General features: G+C 38.1%; 1 protein-coding gene across 8 annotated transcripts; it reads right to left on the bottom strand.

Annotated features, from left to right (window-relative positions):
- Nucleotides 1-819: 819 nt before the first annotated feature.
- LOC103722508 (G-box-binding factor 1-like) lies at nucleotides 820-24,527 on the bottom strand. 8 transcript variants are annotated; one of them, XR_003388611.4, is made up of 11 exons: nucleotides 24,179-24,527; nucleotides 23,582-23,959; nucleotides 23,418-23,504; nucleotides 23,177-23,328; nucleotides 22,996-23,053; nucleotides 22,601-22,649; nucleotides 22,244-22,518; nucleotides 21,988-22,065; nucleotides 3,273-3,346; nucleotides 3,026-3,191; nucleotides 2,074-2,200 (listed from the first exon to the last, which is right to left on the bottom strand). XR_003388611.4 is itself a non-coding variant. In XM_008813094.6 (10 exons), the coding sequence occupies exons 2-10, from the start codon at nucleotides 23,894-23,896 to the stop codon at nucleotides 1,400-1,402; spliced, it is 1,326 nt and encodes a 441-aa protein (XP_008811316.3). In that variant the 5' UTR covers nucleotides 23,897-23,959; nucleotides 24,179-24,527; the 3' UTR covers nucleotides 820-1,399. The 8 variants fall into 8 exon arrangements, 3 of the variants coding, with proteins under 3 accessions (XP_008811316.3, XP_008811318.3, XP_089786595.1); XR_003388610.4 differs by lacking the exons at nucleotides 3,026-3,191; nucleotides 3,273-3,346 and adding an exon at nucleotides 820-1,585 and having other exon boundaries at nucleotides 2,075-2,247; XM_008813094.6 differs by lacking the exons at nucleotides 3,026-3,191; nucleotides 3,273-3,346 and adding an exon at nucleotides 820-1,585 and having other exon boundaries at nucleotides 2,075-2,200.
- Nucleotides 24,528-25,975: the final 1,448 nt, after the last annotated feature.

Genomic DNA, 25,975 nt, shown 5'->3' with positions numbered 1-25,975 from the left:
TAGCCGAGTAAACCCTGATAGCCCATTCGCACAAACACATAAAAAGCGTATGAAATGAGTATAAAAAAATCAAAATATGTTAATATATGTATATATATACCATTTATTTTTTATGCACAAACCAAATTGTATCTATATTATTTCGTATTTTCAGGTAATATATCCTACTAGTACTTGAACTGCATGAGATATCTCCACCTATTTTAAGAAAGCCCTTCGCGTAAATTGCTTTGAATGGATAAATCAATCATTTGTCCTTGGGGATCCGACATTAATCCTCTCATACCTACTAATTGATGTATCTGAAATGCATTTCCTCTAGCTCCCGAAAAGGACATCAGATGGACTGGATTAGAAGGATCAGTCATCCGAAAATTAGGATTCATTTCTTGTCTCAAATATTCACTTGTAGCATACCATATCTCAATGGATTGACGTAATTTTTCTACTCGCAGAAACTCTTCTGCTACAAATTATTAAACATTCCAACATTCGAATCGGTCGGGATTGGGTTCATAGACCCAAATCATCCCTTTATAAATAACCTTTTTGCCCTAATACATTTTAAAGGAATCAATGTTTGAACCTGTAATGCATTTCCTGAAGCTTTTTGATGCTTCCAAATAAGTGCTGGTGCTCTCATTCAGACATCATCCACGAGGAGATTGGATTCTGATCGCATGCATCTACTGGAGTCATTTTAACCCGATGACAAACTTTTTCTTCCAGAAGCGGGCAGACAAGCTAACAGGTCTGATCTTCTTGGAAGATTAAAGTAGTAGGAAGACACAGATTGGATCCCGACCACATGGAAAAGAATAAACAGGACAAGTATCTTGCTGAGATAGGTGAGGAATTCAAATACAAGCAATTTAAGTTTGATCACAATCCTCTAAATACATGAATCTCAAGATTATCAGAAAAACTACACATTTTCAAACAGTTATCAAGGTGCCGGGTTGTCCGTTGGCACTGTCTCTTAGGTGTTTGTACCAGAGACCTGGGACCAATGCCGGTTCAAACTTTTAGCTATAGACAAGTTTTCATATAAGATTTCCTTCACACCAAAAGAGAACAACGAAACAAGCAGAAAAGTTTCCCTCCAAAGAAGTTTACACACGGGAGGAATTCTCTCTTTCATCAGAATTAGCTAACTTTTTTTAGTAATTATAGTTAGCGAACTAGTTAAGAGGAAAAAAAACTCTAATATAGAGCTATAAAAAATTGTTATATCAATCCATAAAATGCCTCTGTAATCTTCGACGACCCGTAAACTCTGAAAAGACTGAAAAGCTCGAGTATCTTTTACCTATGCATGTCGGCAGCTTTACATACCCTCTCCATGCGCAGAAAGTGTCAAGGCTCCTAAGATGGTGGTTAAGGAATAAAAGGTTTAAATTCATCTCGATGTGGATTCAGGATTACCAGTGCCGGTACAGAACTTTCCAGTGTTTTGATTGGAATCAACTGGACTTCGATGAACATGGCCACTGTCATCTCCACCAACTGATGGCATTGCTGATGACTCACCTTTGATGCCTAAAGCAGAAGCTACACCAGCCCCATAGAAGCGAGTCAAGCCTTCCTGTTGCAATAAATAGGTTTAGATTGAGGAATTATTCCAAAAGGCAGTGGAATTCTGTTAAAATAATGAGAAGAGAGTTAAAGGCAAGATTGGATCATTTCAACACAAGCATCATAACAAGGGGACAAGGACAAACGTCAGGCAGAAGTAAGAAGCATGGTTTTCTACAGAGGAATTGCTATGGGACAGCGGATGTGGAAATTTTTTTCATTTAGGAGGAGCTGATCTGAAAGAGCGAACAGCATGTCATAGTGATCCGCATGTAGAAGGGATGCAGAGACATTTTGAAAATTCTTCCGATGACATTAAGATTAGGTTCCAATGATTCACTGCAGTTAATAGTACAGCAATATTATAGCATATAATACTCCTGCGACCTAAAGGATTCTTTCCAATAGATAACAGTTTAATGACAAATGAAAATAATAATCTAGTCTGACTTAAGGTAAAAGAAGACTGAGAAGAAGACTAAAAAGAAAAGTAGCTAACCTCTAATGATTCATTTTCTGCCTTCAGATCCCTGCAGAGTTTCTGGAGATTTTCAAGCTCTACACTTAATGCACTATTTTCATTTTTCAGTTCAGCCACCTTCCTTGCCAGCTCCTCACATTCTTGCTGGTGAAAGAGAAGAGAGCAAGACAATTAGGTCCCAGCAACTCTGGCTTAAGATGAGAAAAGAACACAAAAGTTAAAAATCCAAATGGCACTTCAAGAAAAGAGGCAAAAAGTGCCATCAAAACAAAAGATACAGTTATCTTGATATAACACTTCATGACGAGTAGCTCATATAAAAGAAACTGACAAAAAGAATGGGAACAACGGGAAACATCAGGAATTCTCTTACTATAGTTATATACTAGAGCTGATTATGGGCCTTCTGGCCCGCCCAGCCCGGCCCGAAATTTTTCGGGCTTGGGCATTAAAAAAAGGCCCATGGGTCAGGCCTGGGCAAGAAAAACGGCCCGACCAAAAAAATCGGGCCGGGCCTAGTCGGACCATTCTGGTCCATTTTCAGATTTCAAACAAAGAAAAAATCGGATCTCTCGGGTCGGGCCTATCGGGTCGGGCCGGGCTAGACAGGCCTAGAACCAGATTTATAAAGTCGGGTCGGGCCTGGACAAAAATTTAAGCCCGACAGTCGGGCCGGGCCAGGCCTGGGCATAGCCATCGGGCTTAATTTCTGTTGTAGAGCTCGGCCCGAGCCCGGCCCGGCCCGGGTTTTGATCAGCTCTATTATATACCCAGCTTCCACAAGGGTAATCATGAAGAAGAACCTAATACTATTTAGTTTAGGAAAACAATGGCATCTCACACACTGATAGCATCATTTTTATGAGTCATGTAAACCATATCATGAGAGAGACTAGCTGTACAACAATACAAACAAAAAGACAAATTTCTAAACGTGATATAACAGTAGTCATAACCAACAAGCCTTACCCTCACTACATAAAGTCAGCTTTATGATAGTCCTCCCCTTTGCCACTTCATTCATATTGAGAGCTACATTCATGGTCATTACCAGATTTCTGACTCTTCCATGTATCCTTTGACATAAATAAAAGCCTGTCATCCTAGTAAGGCCTTCATCAGTCTTCATCCCGCACTGGAGTCCAGCACATGCATTGGACATGGTTATGAATGGCTCTAATTCAACTGATAAGGTCGCAGGGGGGAAGCCAAGCACCTTGTGTGCCTGTGTTGGGTGTGGTGGGTCCAGAGCATGCAGGGAAGATGCTCTTTTCTTTTGGTGGGCAACAACTGCACATCACAAAACAAAAAATTCTGATATATAACTTTTTTGAAAAAAAATGGGTTGAGGGGCACGCGCACAGAGGGTGGGGTTGGGGCAGGGGCAATGTTAGTGTTCGGGCTTTGGAGGTAAGTTGGCCTCCAAGCCTATCCCATCATGTATAGTGTATAGGAGAGATGACTAGATCTTGTTATTCAATGCACCACTTATCATCCAATTGGTGCAATTCATGCACATTCAGAACGTACTTGTTCTTGGCATATCCTTCAAGGTGTAACAGGTGTGCATTGTTCTTGGCATATCCTTCAAGGTGTAGCAGGTGTGCTTTGGAAAACTGGAAATTTCCGTTCGCATTTTTTCATGGGAAACGCGAGGCTTCAGGCTTTGCAGGAGTGTAAGCTGACCTCTCCATTATAATATAGTACAAATGACCACATCTTGTGAATCAATTCACCACTTCGCATCCAATTGGTGCAGTTCATGCACATTCAGAATGCACTTGTTCTTGGCATATCCTTCAACGTTTTACCACACATCCGGCACAGCAATCTCATCTTTAGGTGTATCATGGTTTGGCCATAAAAATCAAACTCCATAGGCTAGTTAACAATCACAAATACATACTTCAATTGGTCTCTAATCTAGCTCTAATGTCTTTTCATGTTGCATCATTCTCAAAGCTCAACATGATAGATCACCTCTAATTTTAAGCAACCAAGGATAAAGTCACACTAGTCCTATGATTGTTGTCATTTTTCTTTTGTTTTATCACTCTCTCCTGATAGTTCATTGTGTTGCTCATGAATATCTTACTGAATAAGCTATCTAATAATTAATATATATGTGTGTGTATAAATATATATTACTATCGATTACTGAACTGATCTTTAGTCTGGCTCTAATGTGTTTTCATGTTGCATCATTCTCAAATTATCTTCTTTATTTGTCGACCCCAAACAATGTACACATTTGTCCTCCCTAATAGTACTACCTGGTAATTTACACCCATCATGTCATGCAATGTTAACCTCTCTCTCTCCATCAAACACACTGAAGTGTGCATGCACACATAAGCCATTCCCTTAAACTGAAGGATTTGCTACAACAAGTAGGTTTTAATTATCTTTTTTCCAAAGATATAGGAACAGCATACCAAAATAAAAAGATACGAGAACAAAAAAAAAAAAAAAAGGGACAAAAGCAGGTGGAGCCAGTGGGGAGGAGGGGAAGAGAGAGAGAACTAGCGCATTTATTAGAAATATTATCTATAGGTCCATAACAAGACCTGCGACTAATTTTAGGTATAAGTAGGACCTTTAAACTTACTTTTTAGATCTCTGAAGTTCAGAAATTTGTGATAGTAAATCACTCTCTTCAAGGACAAAGTTACCCTCTTGATTTTAAGCTCATCAGCCCATAAAATACGAGCAATGTATATATTGAAACTATTATTCACTCAACATAATAATGTTAGTGAATGTGCATATACCATGATGGCTTGCACGAGTCTTATGATATTTTCATTGATGTTAGATAAGTTAGTTTGTATACATGTGCAATATCGTTATAATATACGATTTGTAGTACAACAACATGTAATCAAAAGTAGTTTATGAATTGACACAAGTAGAATATGTAGCCAAGGGACGTACATGTAGCATGTGTTAGGTGTATACATTCATAGAAAGTGGAAAAGATATTCATTTGTTCAAACATTGTATTTAAAGTTACACTAGATTATATAACAACCATAGTTAAGTTATGCAAAAAAAATTGCTTAACTATGTTGAGCATATTATAAAATGCAAACAGCTTACAAAAATAAATAACGATAACATACACATCAAATGTAAATTGCTTGTGTCAATATGTGCTTGATTGTCTTTCATAATACTTCAATATAACAGAGGAATTTTGTCATTCAAAATATATTTTTTTCAGAAAAAAGAAGAAGATTGAAACGACAATTTGGGTACTAAGGATTTTTTTCAAAAAAAAATGATAGGTTATTGGACCAGAAATATATTCGATGTCAACAGAGAGCTGTAGATATTTCTCTTTTGTTTGTTTATTTTAATAATAAGCTGGTTATTTGACAAGGTAAAAGTCAATACCTATATTTCCAATGGGGGTTGCATTAGGCCTGATCCTAACAGCAATAGGTTTCTTTACACACAAAAAAAGCATGCAAGTGTGTATAATGTATGTATTGGAGTGAAAGCAATGCCTTATTAAATATATATACAGAGAGAGAGAGAGAGAGAGAGATGAACTAGGCTATACTCAAGTGTAGCCAAGCCCAAATCCGGTCGTCTCTGCTGCCATTCAATCGGTGCACATCTTGAAGCTTGGAAATCGGCTGTTAACAGCAGCCCCCCATCATTACATCCAAAAAAAATAAAAATAGACAGCATTAATGGGATCGGATGGCACTCATGGCTTTTTTTCTCCCCTCTTGTGTACAACATTCATGTACTAATGGGATGGGACGTGGCGCGCCGTCCACGCCCATGCCACATGCTCTGGTCCTCTCTCCCTCTCCCTCCCTTACCCCCCACCCCAGGCCAGATCTTTTTCTGTTTCTTTCTACCACTGTGTTTATTTCCACAAAATAGGTGTTTATCATCTAAGGATGAGTATTTATCATGAACACCTCAGTATTTATGTATGTAGAGTCAGTGTTTGCTTCCAGCAAGTTAGCGTTTATTTTCAAGCAATTAGGGTTTACTTCCTTCAAACTTTCTATTTATCCTGGTCTGTTGTTGTCTGCTATAAGGTAGCCCTCATCTGACCTAGTGTGGCTAGATAGTTTTCTGTGACATTTGTAATTATTCTCGTAGACTAGGTGTTTATCGTTTTGGGGGTCACTGTTTACCCAGGACACCTTAGTGTTTATTTCTGTAGGGTGAAGAAAAGAGGGAGAGAGAGAAAGAGAGCATGAACGAGGCGTGTCCCAAGGGATGGGCGCGGGCATGAGCGGCACATCTCATCCTATTAATTAATGCTTTTCTCTTTCTTTCTTATTCTGATGCAATGAACCTATTAAGGTCTGAATGCCTCAAGATGCATGACGATTGAACAGCAACAGAGGTGACCGGATCAAGGTTTGACTAGTCTAGCCTAGTCATCTCTCTCTCTCTCCATATAAGCCACATAGTAGGAGATGGAAATTCTGAAGGATAGCAGTGATGGTTATAAGCTTTTATATTGATCTAATAAGGGAGAAGAAGAATTTCCTCAACCCACTCAACTCGAATATCTCAAAAAAATTGAAAAAGGTATAAAAAGATTAGTGAAAGTAAGATTTACATCTCTCATTTTCTTTAATTGATAATCTAAAAACTAAGGTATATAGCCTCTACTTATCACAGTAAGGTTCACACTTGCACAATTTGGGTCGGATTCCTCTTATTATTTGGACAAGACTAGCTTTTCCAAAAATAATCATTAGCGAAAATCAACATAAAAAAGCTAAAATCTTTCAGAGGGTAAATCTGGACTCCTACATCAACTTTGCTTTCTGTTGCTCCACCTAATTCTTCATGTATGTCTGGTCAAAGTCTTTTCGGAAAAAAAAATCGGCTTGACTTGCTCATTTCGGAACCCAGACAGTAGAATTTGGCCCTGAACACTAGATGAACACTAGATCTATGTCATAGATCTCGAAAAATTATATAATTCTTTTATTAAAAAAAAACCTCAATCAAGCATCGTACGACCAAGTTATGCCTCTGGAAGTTTAGCATGCAATTTGACTTTCCGATATGGCGGATCTCGCTCTTGGACCATCTCCAGCCCTACTCGTAGTGGCCAAAGTAGTCCACATCGAGTCTGGTGCTCCTCCTGGATCGGAGCACTCCTTGTGTAAAGGATTTAACTCCTACAAAATTAGAAGTGAAAATAAGAAAATGTCAGCTTTCCTATCTCACGGATGAACCATTTAGCTTTGCTTGGAAGCTGACCCTTTCAACCAATCCAGAAAGATTCAATCCTCCCACACCTGGTTCCTGTGGCCTCTCTTGATGACACAGTCCGCAGCCAATGGTCTTTCTTGACCTTGGTCTCCTTTGCCTCCTGAATCTTGGCAAATCACTCGCCCCACTTCTGCACCTCGACTCTATGGTAGGGACATTCCTTGCCATCATTCTTTGTTGACGACAACCATGGCGATAATAACTTCCCTCAATCTCAATCTCGGTTGATTAATCGGTGAAACCAAGAGGCGAGAGCTTGACCTCTCATAAGTGGTATCGGCTTCTTGTTTCATCATCATAAATTTATTGCAAGCATTAACAAGTCACTTCACCTGGGCAACGATTGCAAAGTCTATGTTTTCTTGTGTTCTAGAAGCATTGATCATGAACTCTTTCCCGTCCTATATGAATTGATACTTCCTCACCACCTATACAAGACTGCATTTCAAACCCAAAGGTACGAGATACTCAATGATGAACTGATAAACATCCAAAGAAACGATTTTACATATCAACTCGCCAGTATACCTCTCAATTATTGCAATTTAAAGATACACTGTTTGGTGATCTTCAACTCAACGTCCTTCTGAGTCCAACTGAGAGGGCAGGGATGCAGATGAGGCTTGATGTGCAACCTTAGCTTTTGAACCAAACTTTCAAATATGAGATTCTTCTAGCTTTCAGGATCTACAATAACATCAATAATGCTATGCTTCAGCTGAATCTTCAAGTTGAAGAGTTTCTCTCACGCCTCTAGGTTTGTCGACAAACGAATCAAACTCTTGTTTGGGATCCACTAGTTCTGACTGGATCAACGTATGGATCTCCTTTCGGCTCTGCTCCCGTCTGAGCCTGTTCTCTCGCTGGAAACGTATTTTGTCGATGAAGGGAAACGGCCAATTACAAGCAATTGTTGCTACGTTTTTGTACTCGACTGGTATCATACATAAAAAGAGGGATAGGCTTCCTGGAAAGAAAGAGTTCTGTCGGGTTTTTAGACCTTAAAACGACTCTGTGTTCTTTGCCAACCTATTTCATACCGTACTCGTCGTACTACAGTTGATGTCTCAAATTTTCTTATCATTAGACTCAATTTTGAATTTGTTTGCTCAAGCACAAGTAGCTCCTCTGGCACATTGAGGACCTCCTCTTTCTTCTTAGGATCCTCCTTCGACTTCTTTGGCTGCAACTCAGCATGAAGACTCCAACACCTCTACTTAATGTGCCCACTAATCTTATAGTGGTTGGCTTGCTCTTACTCTACTCCACCTTCTGACCTAATCTTCCACCTTTCCTAAACTTAACACCCTTCTTGCCTTCCCTAGACCGATTCTTCTCCTCAATCCCCATAGCCTTCATACTAGGATCGGCGGAACCATCCTAAACCAGACGGTCTCAACGGCAGATCGAGTCAGTCTCGGCGGCAGACCGAGTTGGTCCCGACTGCACAACGAAAACAAAACCCATTGCGGGAGAAGGAAAGAGAGGAAAAGAGAGCGAGCGGGGAGAAATGGAGAGGGAGAGACCCTGTTTCGAACGAAACATGGGACCCGCCCGCGGCCTCCGCCTCCTGCCCGGGCACCAGCCTCCACCACCCTCCTCTCTGCCTCCCTCCCTCTCCCCCTTCTCTCTCTCTCTCTTCCCCTCCCGTTCACCCTCTCCCCCGCCTCCATTACTATGTTGGTACATACCCAGCACGGCACGAGCCTGTAGCTGTCGGGCAACTGGTCTAATGCCCGGTACCAGCACAACAGACCATACTTCACACTATCTTCGATGATATCTTCAACTTTGAAGTGCTTCAGCTTCTTCTAGATGCTCTTATTGAGGCCTCTAACTTATTCATGAGAATCACATGATCATCGATAGAGATCTCGAGTGAAATGGTTTGCATGTGGAACTCAATGGTGAAGTCTTAGACAGATTAATCATACTTCCGCTGCAGATACTGCCACTTGATCCACCGATCCTCCTTACTGCCACTTTACGTTAGATTAGAGATATCATTCCTTATAAACAAATTCCACTAGGTAAGGACATGACTGAAAAGCTTAAGGCAGGTAAAAGCTACCTTCTGAATACTAGGATATCCATCGATAGTGAAGTAGGTCTCTAACGGGTCTAACCAGTATTCAGCTTCTCTGCATCGATAGTTCCATCATATCTAGAGATCTCGATTTGAGCTTCAACTTTGAAGGGTTGAAAAGAGAAATTTTGAGTGCCCGTAGGTTGCTTATCCTCCTCATTGGATGGTAGATCCCATCTCCAGATGTGAAAGATAGCTACAAGAGTTGTCAGTGCTTGTGTTGAAGGTATTCCCTTTATCTCATCATCCATCAACGTAAAACTAGTCATACTTGCCTTTATCCTTCGATGTACTTTAGCACAAATAGCCCTTCTCCGGTCTACTTGTATCACTTGCACGTCTGAACCATAAACTAAAACCTCCACAGATGTAGAGGACTGAAGCTTTGTTACCAACTTGATCCGATCAAAGAAGAAAAAATTTTCTCAACCTGCTCAACTCGAATCTCTCAAAATTCATAAAAAAGTAGAAAAAGATCTATGAAAGTGGGGTTTACATTCCCTTTTCTTTCATTGATGATCCAAAAACTGAGGTACACGGCCTCTATTTATAATAGTGAGGTTTGTCCTTATATAATTCAAGTTGGATTCCTCTCCTAGTTCGAACAAGACTATTTTCCTAAAGTAGACATGACTAGAGTAAAAAAACTCGAAAAGCTAAAATCCTATAGAAGGTAGATCTCGACTCCTACATCGACTTTGCCTTCTATTGCTTTACTTAATTCTTTTTGGAATAGAAGATACACCAAGTCAAAGTCCTAAAAAAATTGATTTGACTATCCATTTCGGAGCCCAAACAATGAAATTTGGCCTTGATCGATATCCACATTGTACCCTTTATGGTAAAGCCACATCGTAAAACTTGAAAGTTATCCTTTTTTTTTTGAAAAAGAGATCACCTTAATCGAGCATCATATGACTAAGTTATGGCCTCCGAAAGTTTGGCACGCAATTTGGCTTCCCAATGTAGTGAATCTCACTTTTGGACCCTATTCAGCCCTACCCATAGTGGCCCAAAGTGGTCCACATCAAGTCTGACAATCCTCTTAGATCATATATGTAGTTAAGGATTATAAAAATAGAGCTCGAATAGTAGTCACCAAAATTGCAAAAATAAACAAGTAGCTAATTGACCAATAGCTATTTAGTCCTAGATGATGATATTATTAAATATAGTCAGTGCTTATGCTTCGCTAACAAGTCTGAAGGAAAAGAAAGGCATTTTTTATAGAAAATTTAATGGATCAGTCGAAGGTATATCAGAGGGAGAAAGGACAATAATAAGTGGCACTTTTAAGCATGTAAGGATAAGTGGTATAGGATACAACATAAAGTATGCAGTGCCAAAACTTGGGCCATTTGTTGAACCAAAAAAGCAGGCAGGCCATCGATTCAACTATCGAGTTAATTAAAAACAAACCATGAAGTTATAATGATGGGACCATCACTATAACCATCTAGCTTTTTCTCAACCAACGTACACCGTCTCGGTATCGAGCCCCATACTGGTGCCACCCTATCATTGTGTCGGTAAGGTACGGTACGGAGGCATACCGAATATCAGTACGCCGCACCTACCATGTACCAGTACTGAACCGGTATGGTACGATACGTCCGGTAACATTCGATTCAGTACAGTATAACATACCATGTTCTCAACTATTTGAGTTGGTATTGTCGATCATCATTTGCCAAATATTTCTAGTTAAAGCTACCTCTAATATTATTCTAAGCTTGTCCACATCCTTCCTCCCAACCTTCATCTCTGTTACGTTAAGTCTTCCTCTCTTTTTGTTACAACCTTCAGCACACAATAAAATACCACTCCTTATTGGAGCATTCTTAGATCTTCGTTATACAAGTCTATATCATTCCAATTGATTTTCCATCACTCTTTTTATTTTGTACAAATCCTGCTGCTCCTCTAATATGTTTATTTCTCAATCCATTTTTTCTAATTTTACCATATATCCATCTTAACATTCTCATTTCTACCACGCTCAACCTATTTTTGTGAACTCTCTTTATTGCTCAACACTTCGAACCATACAATTTTGCATCCCTTGTTCCACAGAATTTTTTATTCTTGAGTCGAGGTATTGTCATAATGATATAATAAACAAATTAAAACATTATAAAATATAATAAATAGATTGACATTATTGATACTGTATAGTCATAGAATTATCTATATGGATATATGAAAATATTACTAATAAGTAGATTGACATTATTGATATTGTACAGTCATAGACTTATCTATATAGATATATGAAAATATTAATGTTATAATATTATATAGCCATACACAGATCTGTATATTATATATATGAAAATATTTATAAAATTTCCAAGAACTCACATGCCAACTTTAGGCACTCTTTATAATTATTAATCACAAAGCATGTGTGCAATGTCTATATTAATAGATACTTTGGAAATGATAATTGAAATCTGTCTAATTCTTATATGTCCAAATTAGAGAATATATATCCCCAAAAAATAGCACAATTAAATTAATAAAAGGGATTGACCCAAAAGTGAGAGGGAAGAAAGAGACTCCAAATATTACGTAAGCTTAGGTAGAACATTAATCAAACACAAATCTATCACCCAAGACATCAAGAGTTAAAATTTTTAACAATTTTTTATCCAAAAAAGTTATAAAAACGCTGTTCTGCCTCGACTTTCCCACATTCTTTGTGCTATCTCTTGCATTTCTTCTAGAAGATGGAAAAGGAGGGTTAGAAAAACTGAGAAAGAGAAGGGCTCACAAGTTCGACCATTCAGATTTGTTTATAAAACCGTCCCCCACCCTATTTGGCTGAAGGTTCGAGAGGGCTCACGAGTTCGACCCCTCTCGCTCTCCCACCCCCCCCCCCCCTTCTACATCGTCTGGTGCTTATCTCCGCTCTTCGATGCCAACCAACACCATCGAGTAAGCCCTCATCTCTCTCTCTCTCTCTCAAAGGGTTCCACCACTGTTCTCTCGAAAGGGATTCCACCACCGATCTCTCCCTCTCCCCTTCTCCATAAGGCCCTCTCTCTCTCTCTCTCTCTCTCTCTCTCTCTCTTCCTCCCTCTTCTTCTCCCTCTCCCTCCCCTTGGTTCGATATGCCCCAACTTGATATGATACGTACCAGTACCCTATAGAACTGCTCACCGGCCGATATAAGTTCCGATACTAATTCGGCGAACTTGATACAAATACTAGACAAGTTAGACACACTAAGGGTGTGGATAATAAATTTTTAGTGAAATATGAGGATAGTTTCAAAAAAGGATAAAAAAATTATTTTCAAAACTTATTAAATGAATCTAGTAAAGAAATTTCTATAAAATAGGCTCGATTAGGCAGCTGTCTAGTTTCTCCGGAACCAATTTGGAAATTATAAATAACTCAAATATGGTCAGAACGAAGCGCATTAAGGCCAGATGAAAGACCGATTGAGATCACTCATTTAGCTGCTTATTTAATATGGTTTATGAAAACAAAAGAAAGAGCAAATGATTGGACATGTATAAGGAGAAAAAAGTGATGCACAAATTATCATAACTATGTTGGGATTAAACTTATTAGCCACTCTTTGAAGTCATGCAAAAGGGTGATATTGGGTAACTTCGTAGCTTGATTTGTAATGTATTGAAAACCAAAAAAGACAAATCATTAACGCGTATAAGGTATTCATTTATAAGAATAAAAATGATGTATAAAATTCACCTAATTATTTTGGGATTAAACTTACAACCACTCTATGAAGTTAAGCAAAAAGGTTATAGAATAATAATTAAGAAAAATGATGACAGTCTTAAAAAACCAATTTAGTCTATGAAAGACCGATTGAAGTCACTCATTTAGCTTCTTATTTAATATGGTTTAAAAAAACAAACGATAGACAAGGATGTCAAACTAACAAGTAATTTGGTAGTTTCCGCAATAGTGTCCATTAGTGGTAAAGTAAAATTATCGACATGTAGACTAGAACAACAAGTGCTAGAAGTAATCGCAATGCTCAAAAGAAAAAACTAGTTACGACAGGCTTAGGCCAAGCAATAAGACCAAGTCCATATCTTTTCACACTAATCATGGGTAAATTTGTTATTGATATTCAAAAGGATGTCCGATGATGCATGTTATTTGCAAATGCTATAGTATTGATTGATGAAAAGACGAGATTAAATGTTAAATTCAATTTGGGGAGGAAAAAATTTGAGGATTAGGGCTTACAAATAATATAATAAAAATAGCATGTGGAACACGAATTTAAATAGAAATGAAGATGAGCCCTCGATCAAGATTGTTAGACTAGAGCAACAGCATAATAATCAGCCTCACTATGTAGGTTCTACCATACAAAAAAAAAAAGGGCAACGTTTGAACTTTGAAGTACTAGTACCTGTACTTGTATTGGTACCTTACTTGTATAGTGCAAACTAGTTGTTACCATACCGTCACACAATATGCCTCTTGGTGTAAGCATGGAAAACAGGAGTGATACACAATGGGTCGATAAGGCTCAAAAATAAGGATACTACCGGTACCAGACTACCAGTATAGTATGGTATAGTTGATATACACCACTAAAGCCACCGATATTCAAACCGGATGGAGGAAATGGAAGAGGTACTTTAAAAGTGACATGGTGACCATTCCATACCTAGTCAACTTAAGGGAAGAATTTATAGAAAAGCAATAAACCTTGAAATATTGTATGGCTTGAAATATTGCAGAATAAATAGGATCAAATGAACAAAATAAATTTAATAAATGAAAAATGTTAAGATGGATGTGTTGTAAATCCAGGAAAGAGTGAGGAATAGGTATAATAGATGTAAAAGTTGCACCACTTAAGGGCAAAGTGATGAAGATCATTTTAGATGGCATGGACATGCACAACAAAGATCTAAAAGAGGCTCTAATAAGGAAAAGGATCAAAGTAGGGCAGGGCTAGAACAAAATTGACATTGGTAAAACCGAAAAAAGTAAAATTTACCACAAAGAAACTAGTGGTATCCACGAAATTCCTGTAAAATGCGTTATTGATAGTATTTTTTGAGAACAAACAAATAAAGAGAACAAAAGGGAAGCAAAGAACCAGATAAAGATTGATATTTCTTCCTTGTACAAGAAATTGAGATGAAAGAATGTATGACCCGATTTTCGAGAATAACTTGTAGTTTCTTATGTTTCAAATTTTACTACAGATCTTAAAATGATACATAATTCAGAACCAAAGATAGATAATAATGAGAAAACATAGTTCAGCTTTGAACATAATCCCGTCCCTTGTTTTCTACTTCGTATCTAAGCATAGTTCTAAGTTCTAACTAAGATGAGCATAATTCAGATCTCAAAAATAATCTCATTCCTGTTTCCTACTATGGCGAATAGATATGAACTTAGTTTAGATAGATGCATGGCTTCTAACAGGACTAAACAGAACAATGCACAGTTCAGATCTTAGGAACATATCCAAATGGATACTAGGAGCAACTATGGCCAGGGTTGGTTCGAGAAGAAGAAAATGGATGGAGAATTTGGATTTCTGAATACAGTGAAGGGATTCAGTTGACATTGGGGCTTCAGTTGGGATTAGGGCTTGGATTGGAGAAGCAAACTACCACACAAGGGATGAATAAAAGGAGGTTAAGGCAAAAGAGGAAGAAAAAGAGGAAGGAAGAAAACAAATATGAGAATTGCCACAAAGGAAAAGATGGAAATTCCAATGGCGAGACAGGAGAATGGGTCAGTAAATCACTTTGGGTCCCATACATCAGGTAAGCTTAAAGATGGGGAGGAGATGGAGAGTAAGGGATGCACTCAAGTGGAGAGTTTGAAGGGTGCTTGAAACAAAACCAAGACTACTAACTTACTGCCTCATGGGTGGTTTTATTTTTAAAAATTTTAAAAGCACAATTTTTTTCTTTCATTTTATCAAAATATCCTGACAACAGGTAGAAATAGAAATACTAAACACATTCCTTGCCTTGATTGTCATATTTTTGTTTTTAAAAATGGTAAATGAGAAAAAAAATGCCAAATATGGTCTAATTTATAAATTTATTACAAATTGTTCTTTAACTAATGGAAAATATAAACTATGTTCATTATTTTTTAAATTTTAGAGGTACGATGGTCATAATAAGGCCCTGTTTGGGGGAGCTGTTGGCAGTAGAGCTGTCTGAAGTAGAGCTTTTATAAAAAGTTGTTTGTTGTTTGGTAACTACATTTCTAAAGTACTGTAGTGCTTTAACATGTGTTTAATAAACAAACTAAGAAAGTACTTTTGTATGACAAAATTACCATAAAGGATATTGCATAGTATTATACAACAGAGCATAATAAATATAACATATATTAATGCATAATATACGATATAGTATACTATTACTGTAATGTAAAATAATATTATTATAATATAGTAATATGACATTGTATAGCATAGCATAATAGTAATATAATTATTAGAGTAAATTAATTTTTCATAATATAACATAATATTAAATTATTTAACATAACATATTAATGTATTATTATATAATGTAATATATATTATATTTATAGTATAATACAATATTAAATATATAAAATATTATAATTATTAGTGTAAATTAATTTTTTACCCTTCTAATGACCATTTATCTCTCTAACAAATTTTTTAGCTAGGTAATATAATTGGTTAAATAATTACTAATATTTTTATTTATTTATTATTTTATTTCATTGAAATATATTTATTTATTATCTTATTTATTTGTTTATTTATTTATTCGTTCATTTATATACATATTTATTTATGCATTTATTTATTCTTTCCCTTTCTTCTTTTTTTTCCTTTTCTTCTTTTTTTTCTTCTCTTTTTTCTTCTCTTCTTCTCCTTCCTTCCTCTCTTCCCTTCTCCTTTCTTCTCCTCCCGCGAGGCGAGCGGCGCCGGAAGGGGCTCGGGCCGCGGCGGCCGCGGGAGGGGGCCGGGACGGGGAGGCGGCGGCCATGGCTGCCCCTTCCTCTTTTTTTTTGTTTGTTTTACCTCCCACCGCCCGGCGGCTATGGTGGATCGCAGCAACGAGCCGGACGTCGGTGCCGGCTCACCGGAGCGACAGGCCACAGCGGCGGCCGGGAAGGCGGCCACAGGTGGTGGCTGCCACCATGGGCAGCCACGAGCTGCCTCCCAAAACAGAACGAAAAAAAAGCAGGGGCAGCAGCGTTGAGAAGAAGGAGATAGAGAGGGAGAGATAGAGAGAGGGAACGGTGAGGGAAAGGAAGAGGCGTGGGATAGAAAATTTTGGAAAGAAAAATAAACTTTTAAATAGGGGTATTTTAGTAAAAAAATAGCTCTCCGATAAAGCTAAAAACAGCATTTTCGGAAAGCTCCAAAATGGAGCTTCTCCTAGAAAGCTGTTTTCAGCTTTATCGAGAAGCTGTAACAGCTTTCCGAAATTTTTACCAAACACCCTTTTTCATCCAAAAGTACTTTTAGAGGGCCAGAAAGTACTTTTTGGCCATCCAAAAGCTCCCCCAAATAGGGCCTAAGTCATCAAAATCACAAATCATGGCTGATAGCAGTGAAATGCTGTAACTATGGATATCATATCATCCAAACATGAAACATCTAAATATGTTAGAACCAATAATATACAAAGTCCTAAATTTTGTAGCCAACTGTAAAATGAAATTACAACCTTTATGACCATGATAAAGCATCCATATAGCAATCGTGACAAGAACTGAACCATGGCATAATGCAATATCAAATTATGACCACCATGACCATTATACACCATCCTCATGATAATTATAACAGCTATCAAAATCATGACAAAACATAACTCATATAGTGGCCATGGCCCAACCATTATGTCCATTATATAACTTCTAACAATTATAATAACCACTATCACTGAAAGATTGTCATATAGTTCTCTATACAACTATGTTACAATAGTCATAAGCCATATCCTTTAAGGTAGTCATTTTGAAAAACATGGGTACCTCTCATTGCCAAATGATAGGTCCTTGAAGCTAACCCCAAACAGAACAAAGCTCATCAAAGATTATATGGTTATTTATTTTTTACTGACTTCTCTCACTCAACCTCATGTTTTTTGCTCTTTCGTCAAAGCCAGACTTATATAGATGTTCTTATTTATGAGTGAAATGTTTGAATCTAACAAAAGTCAAAGCTTCTATTAGATGAATAACTTCAGCATTGAATATAAGGTGCACCACAAAATGCAAACCTAGAGACGTGGGGGCAAAATCTTGTACAAAGCACTACTAGGTGGAATTGTTGGAAATATTATCATTGGTTCTTAAGGCAGTGATATGCATTAGGGAAGTAGTTTACGGATGTCATCTTGGTGACCATCTTCGGGTAGTTGGAATAACAAGAACGAATACCTTTCACTAAAATTAAAGAGAACAAATATTGTTCCATTAATCCATTAACAGATATTTCTCTCTAGAAAAATAGGAAGAAGTATGAATGGATTAGTACATGAAAGATGGATATAAAGAATGACATAATAAAACATTTCACACACAAAAAAAAAAAAATCTGAAGCTCCAATTATTGTTATTTACTTAAGGGCTCATTTGACCGATAAGAGATTGACAATGTAGGAATTGTAATGCACAGTAATATCATGTAATAAGTAATGCCTATAATTAATTTGAACCTTCACTAACGCTCCATTTCTACTTTGACCTGCTAGCGCGTGTTGATTCATTTTTCATTTCCATGTGTCAACTCAGGACCATTATAATGCTAGATCAATCTTTTGATTAATAGGATTAAGTGCTTTAAAGTGCCCGCATTCACTTGCACAAATGACATCTCTCTTCCACAAAATTTGTTTAGTTGGACCAGACAAGTCACTTTTTGGTGAGGTTAAGGCTTAATTTCAGCAATGAGATTCTCCCACTTCCACAAAATTGCACACACAAAAGTTGCAACTTCTGCCAAAACCCAAAATCAAACACACAGAAGTGGCAACTTCTGCCGAAACCCCATGTCAGGGTTGCCACTTCCTTCGAACCAAATACACCCTAGATAAAGATCCAAGGGAAGATCACGGATCCAGAGTATGTGATTACCCAATGTCAAGTAAAGAGATTTTTGGTTTCTCTCGTTACCACAAAAAAATACATGGCACATAACCAGCAAACTTCTTCTAGTAAACCCATGTTACCCCATACTTCAATAATTCAATAAACACAACAAAACTGTTGCCTCATTGGCATTCCAACATTATAACTTCACACTTCCAATTACATAGGCTAAAACATGAGGCCAAAAATACAGCTACCTAGTACCCTCTGTCCAAAAGGCATGAGATATTGAAGCCTATACAACAAATAGTGGGAAACAAAATCTTCAGACACCTATAATATGATTGAATGATCTTCCTATTGAAATTGTCGTCAGTTCAAATGCCCCAATGCACTTGAACTTCAGATAATGTGAATGAATGTCAAACCTTCCTCTCCTTCTGCAACAGGCACCATCATCCAAAATCCATAAAATCATCAAACAAAGATGCTGTTATTAGAATTCCACCTCTATATCCAATGAACCTTCTTGGCACACAACCAACTCCAGCTGAACCAGAAGAATAAACAAGATAGTGTAGCTTAAACTTCTAGAGTTCACTTTTAAATGATTTACTCATCACTGTCCTCTCTCTTCAAGTAAAATCCCCATCTCAGGAAAGAACCAGCTTCAAGAAGATGACTCAAAACTTATTCACCTTTATCCCAAAAAGCAAGCCAAAACCTAATATTGGAGCCCCTCCAGATTGATGAGTTCAAAAGCTTTTTTACACGTCCATGTTCCAATGATAATCTGCTACCAAAAAAGCAAAACATTTGCAAATACCTAAGCCCATCTCTCTCAAATGTAAAATTTTTCTTTATTACCTTTATCCACAAATCCTCCTTAGTCGTTGGATTCCATAACTTTCTTAAAACAAATTGACCTCTAGTAACTCCTTGCTCCTAAGCCTCTCTAGAAAAACAAAACCTTACTCAAATAACAAGATGGTAGCCCTCTCCCCGGCAACCATTCTTTCCAACTACATCGGCAAGGCTAAGGTTATCTTTAACTCCACACTAAGTTTCTAAAAATTTTAAGATGTTGCAAAATTCCATACATGTACAAAGCATAAAACACCCAAGCTATTAGATTTCTATGCACCAAAGCTTCTAAAAACCATTCTTCAAAATCTCCTTTCAAATAGCTAAAGCAAAGTAAAAGCCCTTTCACCAACACATTTACCAACATATAGCAAGGGCAATAGACAGAAAAAAAGAGAGTATTTTTTTACATTAACTAATTACAGCATTAATACGAAAATAGAACAAGAAAGATGGGAACTCTCTTATCCATCAAATAGGAAAAGGTTGAAAGTAAACAGAAAACTGAGTGAGGTCTCAGGAATGCATCAAGAGATTCAAAGTCCAGCTGAGACAAAATAGATCACACTTCCTTCAATGACACAAAGTGACGAAACTATATAACTTAAAGCTGCACCAGGCAAACAAAAGCCTATACTTTTTTCCACAAAATTTATCGACCAAGTTTTAGTTCACACTTCCAAAGGGCATTACACAAGATCATTTTAAGGTAGCTTATAATGTGACAAGTCAATAATATATTCATATTTTAAGGTTTTGCAGTAATACTACAAAAAACAATCGGCATCTTGTCCAGATTTCTGAAGAAATATAATAGCATAGTAGGCTACACAACTGTCATATATTCTGCCAATGACCTTAATTCTTGAAATCTAAGGTTTCCACTTAAAACCATCATTAAATCAATAGTTGGACTTGTTTTTCAACAAATTCTAAAGTTTATTCTCCTCACTCCAGCTGGAAGTAATGGTTAATGGAAGTGAGGTTGAACCCTTTTTTTATCACAGGCTAGCAGGAACAAAATATCAAGCTCCCTTTCTCAAGTAACTGTCACGAAGAACAGCTTCAGTATGAATAAATTCCATACAACATCAAATATAGTCAAAACCATGCTAAAAGTTTAACCAAGTCATATCTTGTAAATCACAACCAAGTGTCAATTTGGGCCATCTGCATTTATATTCAACAGATTTGGTCTTAAAAGTTTCTTTTGATTCCTTTAAGCTTGAAACTCAAGTTAAGATCACATGACATCAGAGCAACATCCCTGTCTCATCCATCCTGCTCAAACTTTAACAAGAGCACCTCTAGTAACACCTCCATTGTTCCATATAATGGAAGCAAGGTTAGTGAAGCAATCATCACTTAGAAAATCTATTTGACCATTAATCTTAAATCAAAACTTCATGATACATGCATTCTCATAAAATTCCATGCACCTCAACCAACACTATGTGAAAATAAACACAAACAGAGAGGCCTCTTCTGGAACATTTATAGTCAATGCGTTTGTAATGATTCAAAAAAACAAAGAGATTAGATGTAGCCCTTGGAGGCTTCCATCTTTCTGGTAATACTTATCGCGCTTGTCCTAGTACTCCCGTATATTCTTTGAGATTATCCAATATCAGACTTCAATTTTTGATCATATATGTTGTCATTATATTTTATTAGTAACTTATTCTTTTCATCAATTATCTACAAAAGCTCAAATTGCTTCCTTGCATGAAGACTAAATTGTAGAAATCATTGTTACTCACCTAATGATTGATTGATCACATTGCCTTTTTAGCTTCTACTATGACAAATTCACAAAGAATATTGGTAGCATGACTACTCATGCAACTAGTAGATGTCACTTATTCTTAAAATTAAAACCCAGAGTGTTTTCAATCCCTTCATCTAGCATACTCCTCATCTTTTACAAGTACATTTAGAAAATTACATCAATCAACTAAACCAGCCTAGTTTAATTTTCCATGCGTGCATATCATAATGTAAGGACCACATTTGAATAAAACATTTAAATGAAAGATATTTCAACATTTTTACGAACTCAAACCAAAAATGGAAAGCAAAACATAAAATAAAAAAAAACAGCTTGTTTTGGCTTAATCTATATCACAGAAGTACTACAAAATGATCTGAACACATCATTAAATTGGCCAATTGGTTTTAACCATCTAGCTGGAAAATTTCAATTTTTGTTGACAAGTTATCTAACCAAAATGGAGCAAAATTTTTTTATCTTCATTGCATGATCTTAAACCATACAACATGTTATCTTCCTTACTGAAGCATATCAACTGTTAAGCCTCCTCAAAATGTATCACCCTTTTGCATAGCCACCCACCCATCCTCTCTTTTAACTTTAAGCCCCTTGAGTATAACACCATCAAAAACTCTTAGAATTATTCTCTCCATTTCTATAATCTCAGAATACTCCTGCCAGGACTCATCATCCTAGCATTGACGCATCTAATCTCTACATCTTGTAAAAAAACACTCTCCTTGTGTTTACTGTAGAAATCACTAAGAAGTGTATTGATATGCTTATAAATATGTTGTTTGACCTCACTTTTGAACAAAAAAGCAAAAAAAAATAATTAAATGGTAAAATCATTTCTTCCTTCCTTTTGACCTCGAAAGCATTTAGAGGGAAGTGGGGAAAAAATACCTGCTTTCGTAGCCTCGACCTCCTTGCTGACTCCCTATTTGACTGTTTTCTTCTCTCCCTCTTCAATTCCCTATCATCCTGCCAAAATAGGACTAATCAGTAGACAAAAAGAGCTAAAACCTAAACAAGGCAAAAGAGAGAATACAATTTTCAAAAATCGAACAAAGAATTGAACCTTTCCACTTAATGAAGAAAATGAAAATATATAATGCATGTATACAATCCATAATTTGAGCAAAAATCTAGTAGGTGTTACCTGTATCCACTGCTGTTCAGCTGTGACCCCCTTCCGTCTCCCTGTTGCCATTGCAACACCTGCTCCCATAGGTCTAGCTCTAACAGGTACAGCTCCAGCATGGGAAGTATTCCATAGATCCATCCCTATATTCAAGTTAGTTGGAAGGCCAGTTAGCGTCGTCCTCCCTGGTGCTGAAACTGGCAGCTTTGTTGCAGATCTTCCCCTACTAGAGTAAGATGGTTCAACAGTAGTGCCACAATATTGGGCAGCAATTATGGGCTGTGAAGTTTCTACTGAGACAACCCAAGCAGATATTTATGTCAATATACATTTGAATTTAGCATAAGCAATAAGAATTTCTACTACAGAACACACCTTCTGATATCATACTGCCATAACTTCTCTTTTTTGATGCTGATAAGTCCTGAATATTAAAAAAAATGTATCTTAAGAAGATCAATGAGCTTTTTTAATGAATGAGTCATGACAGACAGAATACCAACAAAGAAGCACCAAAAGACACCTAATTTCGTTTGACTTAAGAAGAGTAGTGGTTAAAGTTGATTTATAGCGAGAGTCAAGTTGCTTTTTAATTTAAGCTTTTGACTTTGGAGCTTCAAAAATACAGGCGTCCCATGAAAGAGACTCATATGTTAGCGTACTATACTTAGAAAGAGGTGATATGGTATGACCCAAATAAACTCTATTGAATTTCTAACAAAACAAGAAACATCACTGAGAAACAGTATAAACTAAAAACATTTGCATACTCTTGATTCAGTGTTATCATCTCTTGTATCCGACGAGCCCTCACTTCCACTGTCACCACTGCTTAAAAAGCAAATAACCAAACCAATGCATCACAACAACAGATCTAGAGCACTAATAATCTGAATACAATCAACATAGGAGTACATTCACTAATCAGACTAGTTCGGAAGCAAATTTCACCTCTGGGATGCACTATCTGCAGAACCTGAAGTAACTTTACCGCCATCCCCTGACTTCCCTGGGGAACCCCCAGCATTCCCGGAACTCCACCTGCTAGCTGCCGAGCCCTTGTCCTTCCCATCTGATGGCTCAGTAGTCGGGTAACCCACGCCCTAGCAAAACAACACCGCAATCCAATCGTCAATCAACAGGCCAATTAACAACTGAAACAGGGGATGAGCAAAAAGGATTTCGTGCTTACCACCGCCACGGAAGGGTGAGCATACAGCGCTCCATGAGGATACATCGGGGAGTATGTGATCGGGGTGCCATAAGGCGACATCAGATGCTAAAGAGAAGAAGAATCCTTAGATACAAGGAAAGAATTCTTCTTGGGGAAGAAATGCAAAGAATTAAGCCACTCACCTGAGTTCCCCAGACGAAAGGATGGGGAGAAGGGGAAGAGGGTGGGAAGAAGGCCTGAGGCGTAGTAGCAGCAGCTCCCGCCGCAGCCGCCGCCGCCGCCGCCGCGGCGGCCGCAGCTCCACTTCCATAGAAAGCCTGCAGAGATGCCGCCCATTCGGTGTACGCATGGGTTGTCGGCGGCGGTAGCTGTTGCGCTGGCGCAGCGGATTGTTGAGGCGGCGACGGAGGAGCCACCGCGGCAGCAGGTGAAGTAGCCGCCTTTTCAGTCTTGGAAGGCTTCTCGGAGACGGTGGCGGTCTCTTCTGTAGACTCCATCCGGTAATCTTACCTCCAATTTCCGTCTTTCTTTCTTTCTTTCTTTCTTTTTCCCTCCTCCAACTGAACAGAAGAACCCAAGTAGAATAACCCACGTAGAATATCAGTAACATAATAACTTTGACAAGGAAAAATTCTCGAAAGGAAAAGAAAAGATAAAATGGAAAGGGGAAAACAACGAGAAATTGAGATGCTGGCGATGAAAAGAAGAAAAGAGCGGCGGATTTTCCGGTCGGAACAAGAATTGGAAAAAAAACAAACTGGCGGTGGGAACCAACCGACCCTTCTATTTCTGCTTTCTTTTAACCGAGAAAGAATGGAACAGCGGAGGTTAGAGATGAGATGAGATCTCGGGAGGTGGATTAGGTTTAGGGCACGGATTCGTCGTGGACGGAATCCGAGAGAGCGAGATGGAGGCTCGCTGGCTGGTAATTAACCCGCCAGATCGGGATACGTGTCGAGGGGTCTCCGTCCAGGTGGGGCTTTGGCTCTGCTGCTGCTCGTGGACCGCGCGAGCGAGCTAGGGTTTGGAGGACCGACGCGGCGAGCGAGACGCTTACATGCGGTGGATATTTATTGGGTCGGAAGGAGGCGGGAGCGGTAGGCCCTCTCCACTGGCTCGCTTGCTCGGTGTGTGTTTTTTATTAGTATTATTATTGGTATTTTATAGAAGGGGCTGAAGCCTGAAACTTGCCCGCCTGCTCGGTGGTCGAGCCTGAACATGAGCGCGGAGGAGTGGGAAAAGCCTGTCCGGATCTGCTACAGCCAGCCGATTTGGGCGCCTGCCATCTGAGTCGCGGTCGTTCCGACTGACCAAGCAGCACGACCGTTTGGAGAATCTTTCTTTGGAAAAATTGTAGCCCCAGTTCCTCCAAACCTTTTTTTTTTTTTTTTTGTTTCTACAATGGCTGATACCCAATTCTAGAATAGGTGCGGCCAATAGAATGGAAATAGTCTAAGAATGAAAAAGAAGCCTCCGAGTTCCTCAACTTTGGGTGCGTCCCAGATGCCTCTTCAACTTTAAAAAATTATACATCAATTTTTTAAATTTTAAAATTATTTTAAAATGATCCTTCGAATTTCTCGACCACACAAGATCTTTGTAAATAACCATACTATCCTCGTTCTTTTCAAACATCCATGAATTATTATTTGAGTGGACAAATAGAGAAAATTATTGGAAGTATTTTGAGATCTATGTGGTGTGCGATTCTTAATTATGAACCATATATTTAAAATATTTTGAAATTTGTAAAGAAAGACGAAAAAAAGTAGTTTAAAGTGCTTTGAGATTTATACTATGGACCATATACTAACCATGCTTTGAAATATGTGCAGAAGGATGAATAAAGTAGTTTAGAATGCTTTTGAGATCTGCATGGTAGATGATCCTTAACTATGTATCGTATACTATAGATGCATTAAGATTTGTCCATATAGATAAATGAAGAGGATTCGAATGTTATGAGCTTGGGGTGATTCTTAACCATGCGTTATATACTAAATATGCTTTGAGATCTATGCAGATGAATAAATGGAGAGTTTTAAAGTGCTTTGAGATTTGTGTAGTTGATCATCTTTAACTATAGGTCATATATTAACGGTGCTTTGAAATCTATGCTTCAAGATTTTTTTCGCACGGAAGATTATTTGAGACTCCACCCATTCAATATATATCAAGGGTATTTTTTGTTAGATTTTTTTGGTTAAATAATGATTAAAAGTTTTTATTGCTGGAAATTGGACCCGAGGGTGACCATTGGCCGAGGGAGAGAAGTTCCGGTGTGGATGGTACATCGGCGGGTTGTGTTCTCCGGGGGACCTGCAAAAAAGCTGGTGGCCGGGATTTTCGGCGCCGGCCCTCCGATGCTTAAATCAGAGGGGGGCTTAATTTTGAAGAAGGAAATGGACTGTATGTAGAAGTTCGAAGCCCTCTTTTTAGAGGAAGAAGCTCCTCTTTTTATAGGAGGAGTGCCAGGTTACCTGAGATGTGACTGGGCGAATTAATGAATTACTGTCATGATTGGGCGTGGTCATGCGCATTAATGAGCTGGCGTGGGCAGCTGAACAAGACGGAGT

The sequence above is a fragment of the Phoenix dactylifera genome, chromosome 1 (assembly GCF_051530095.1).
Source record: "Phoenix dactylifera cultivar Ajwa chromosome 1, Ajwa_hap1_PhDact_Kaust_v1.1, whole genome shotgun sequence".
Classification (NCBI taxonomy): domain Eukaryota; kingdom Viridiplantae; phylum Streptophyta; class Magnoliopsida; order Arecales; family Arecaceae; genus Phoenix; species Phoenix dactylifera.
Note: the sequence above shows the minus strand (reverse complement) of the source record. Positions and strands in the feature narration are given on the sequence as shown.

What these genes read in the sequence shown, in the direction of transcription:
- LOC103722508 (XM_008813094.6), bottom strand. Translation starts at nt 23,896, where the DNA reads ATGGAGTCTACAGAAGAGACCGCCACCGTCTCCGAGAAGCCTTCCAAG. An exon ending in CTGAACAGCAGTGGATACAG is followed by an intron (nt 22,066 to 22,243) that starts GTAACACCTACT and finishes CTATTTTGGCAG; the next exon opens with GATGATAGGGAATTGAAGAG. An exon ending in GGTCGAGGCTACGAAAGCAG is followed by an intron (nt 2,201 to 21,987) that starts GTATTTTTTCCC and finishes CTCTTTCACCAG; the next exon opens with CAAGAATGTGAGGAGCTGGC.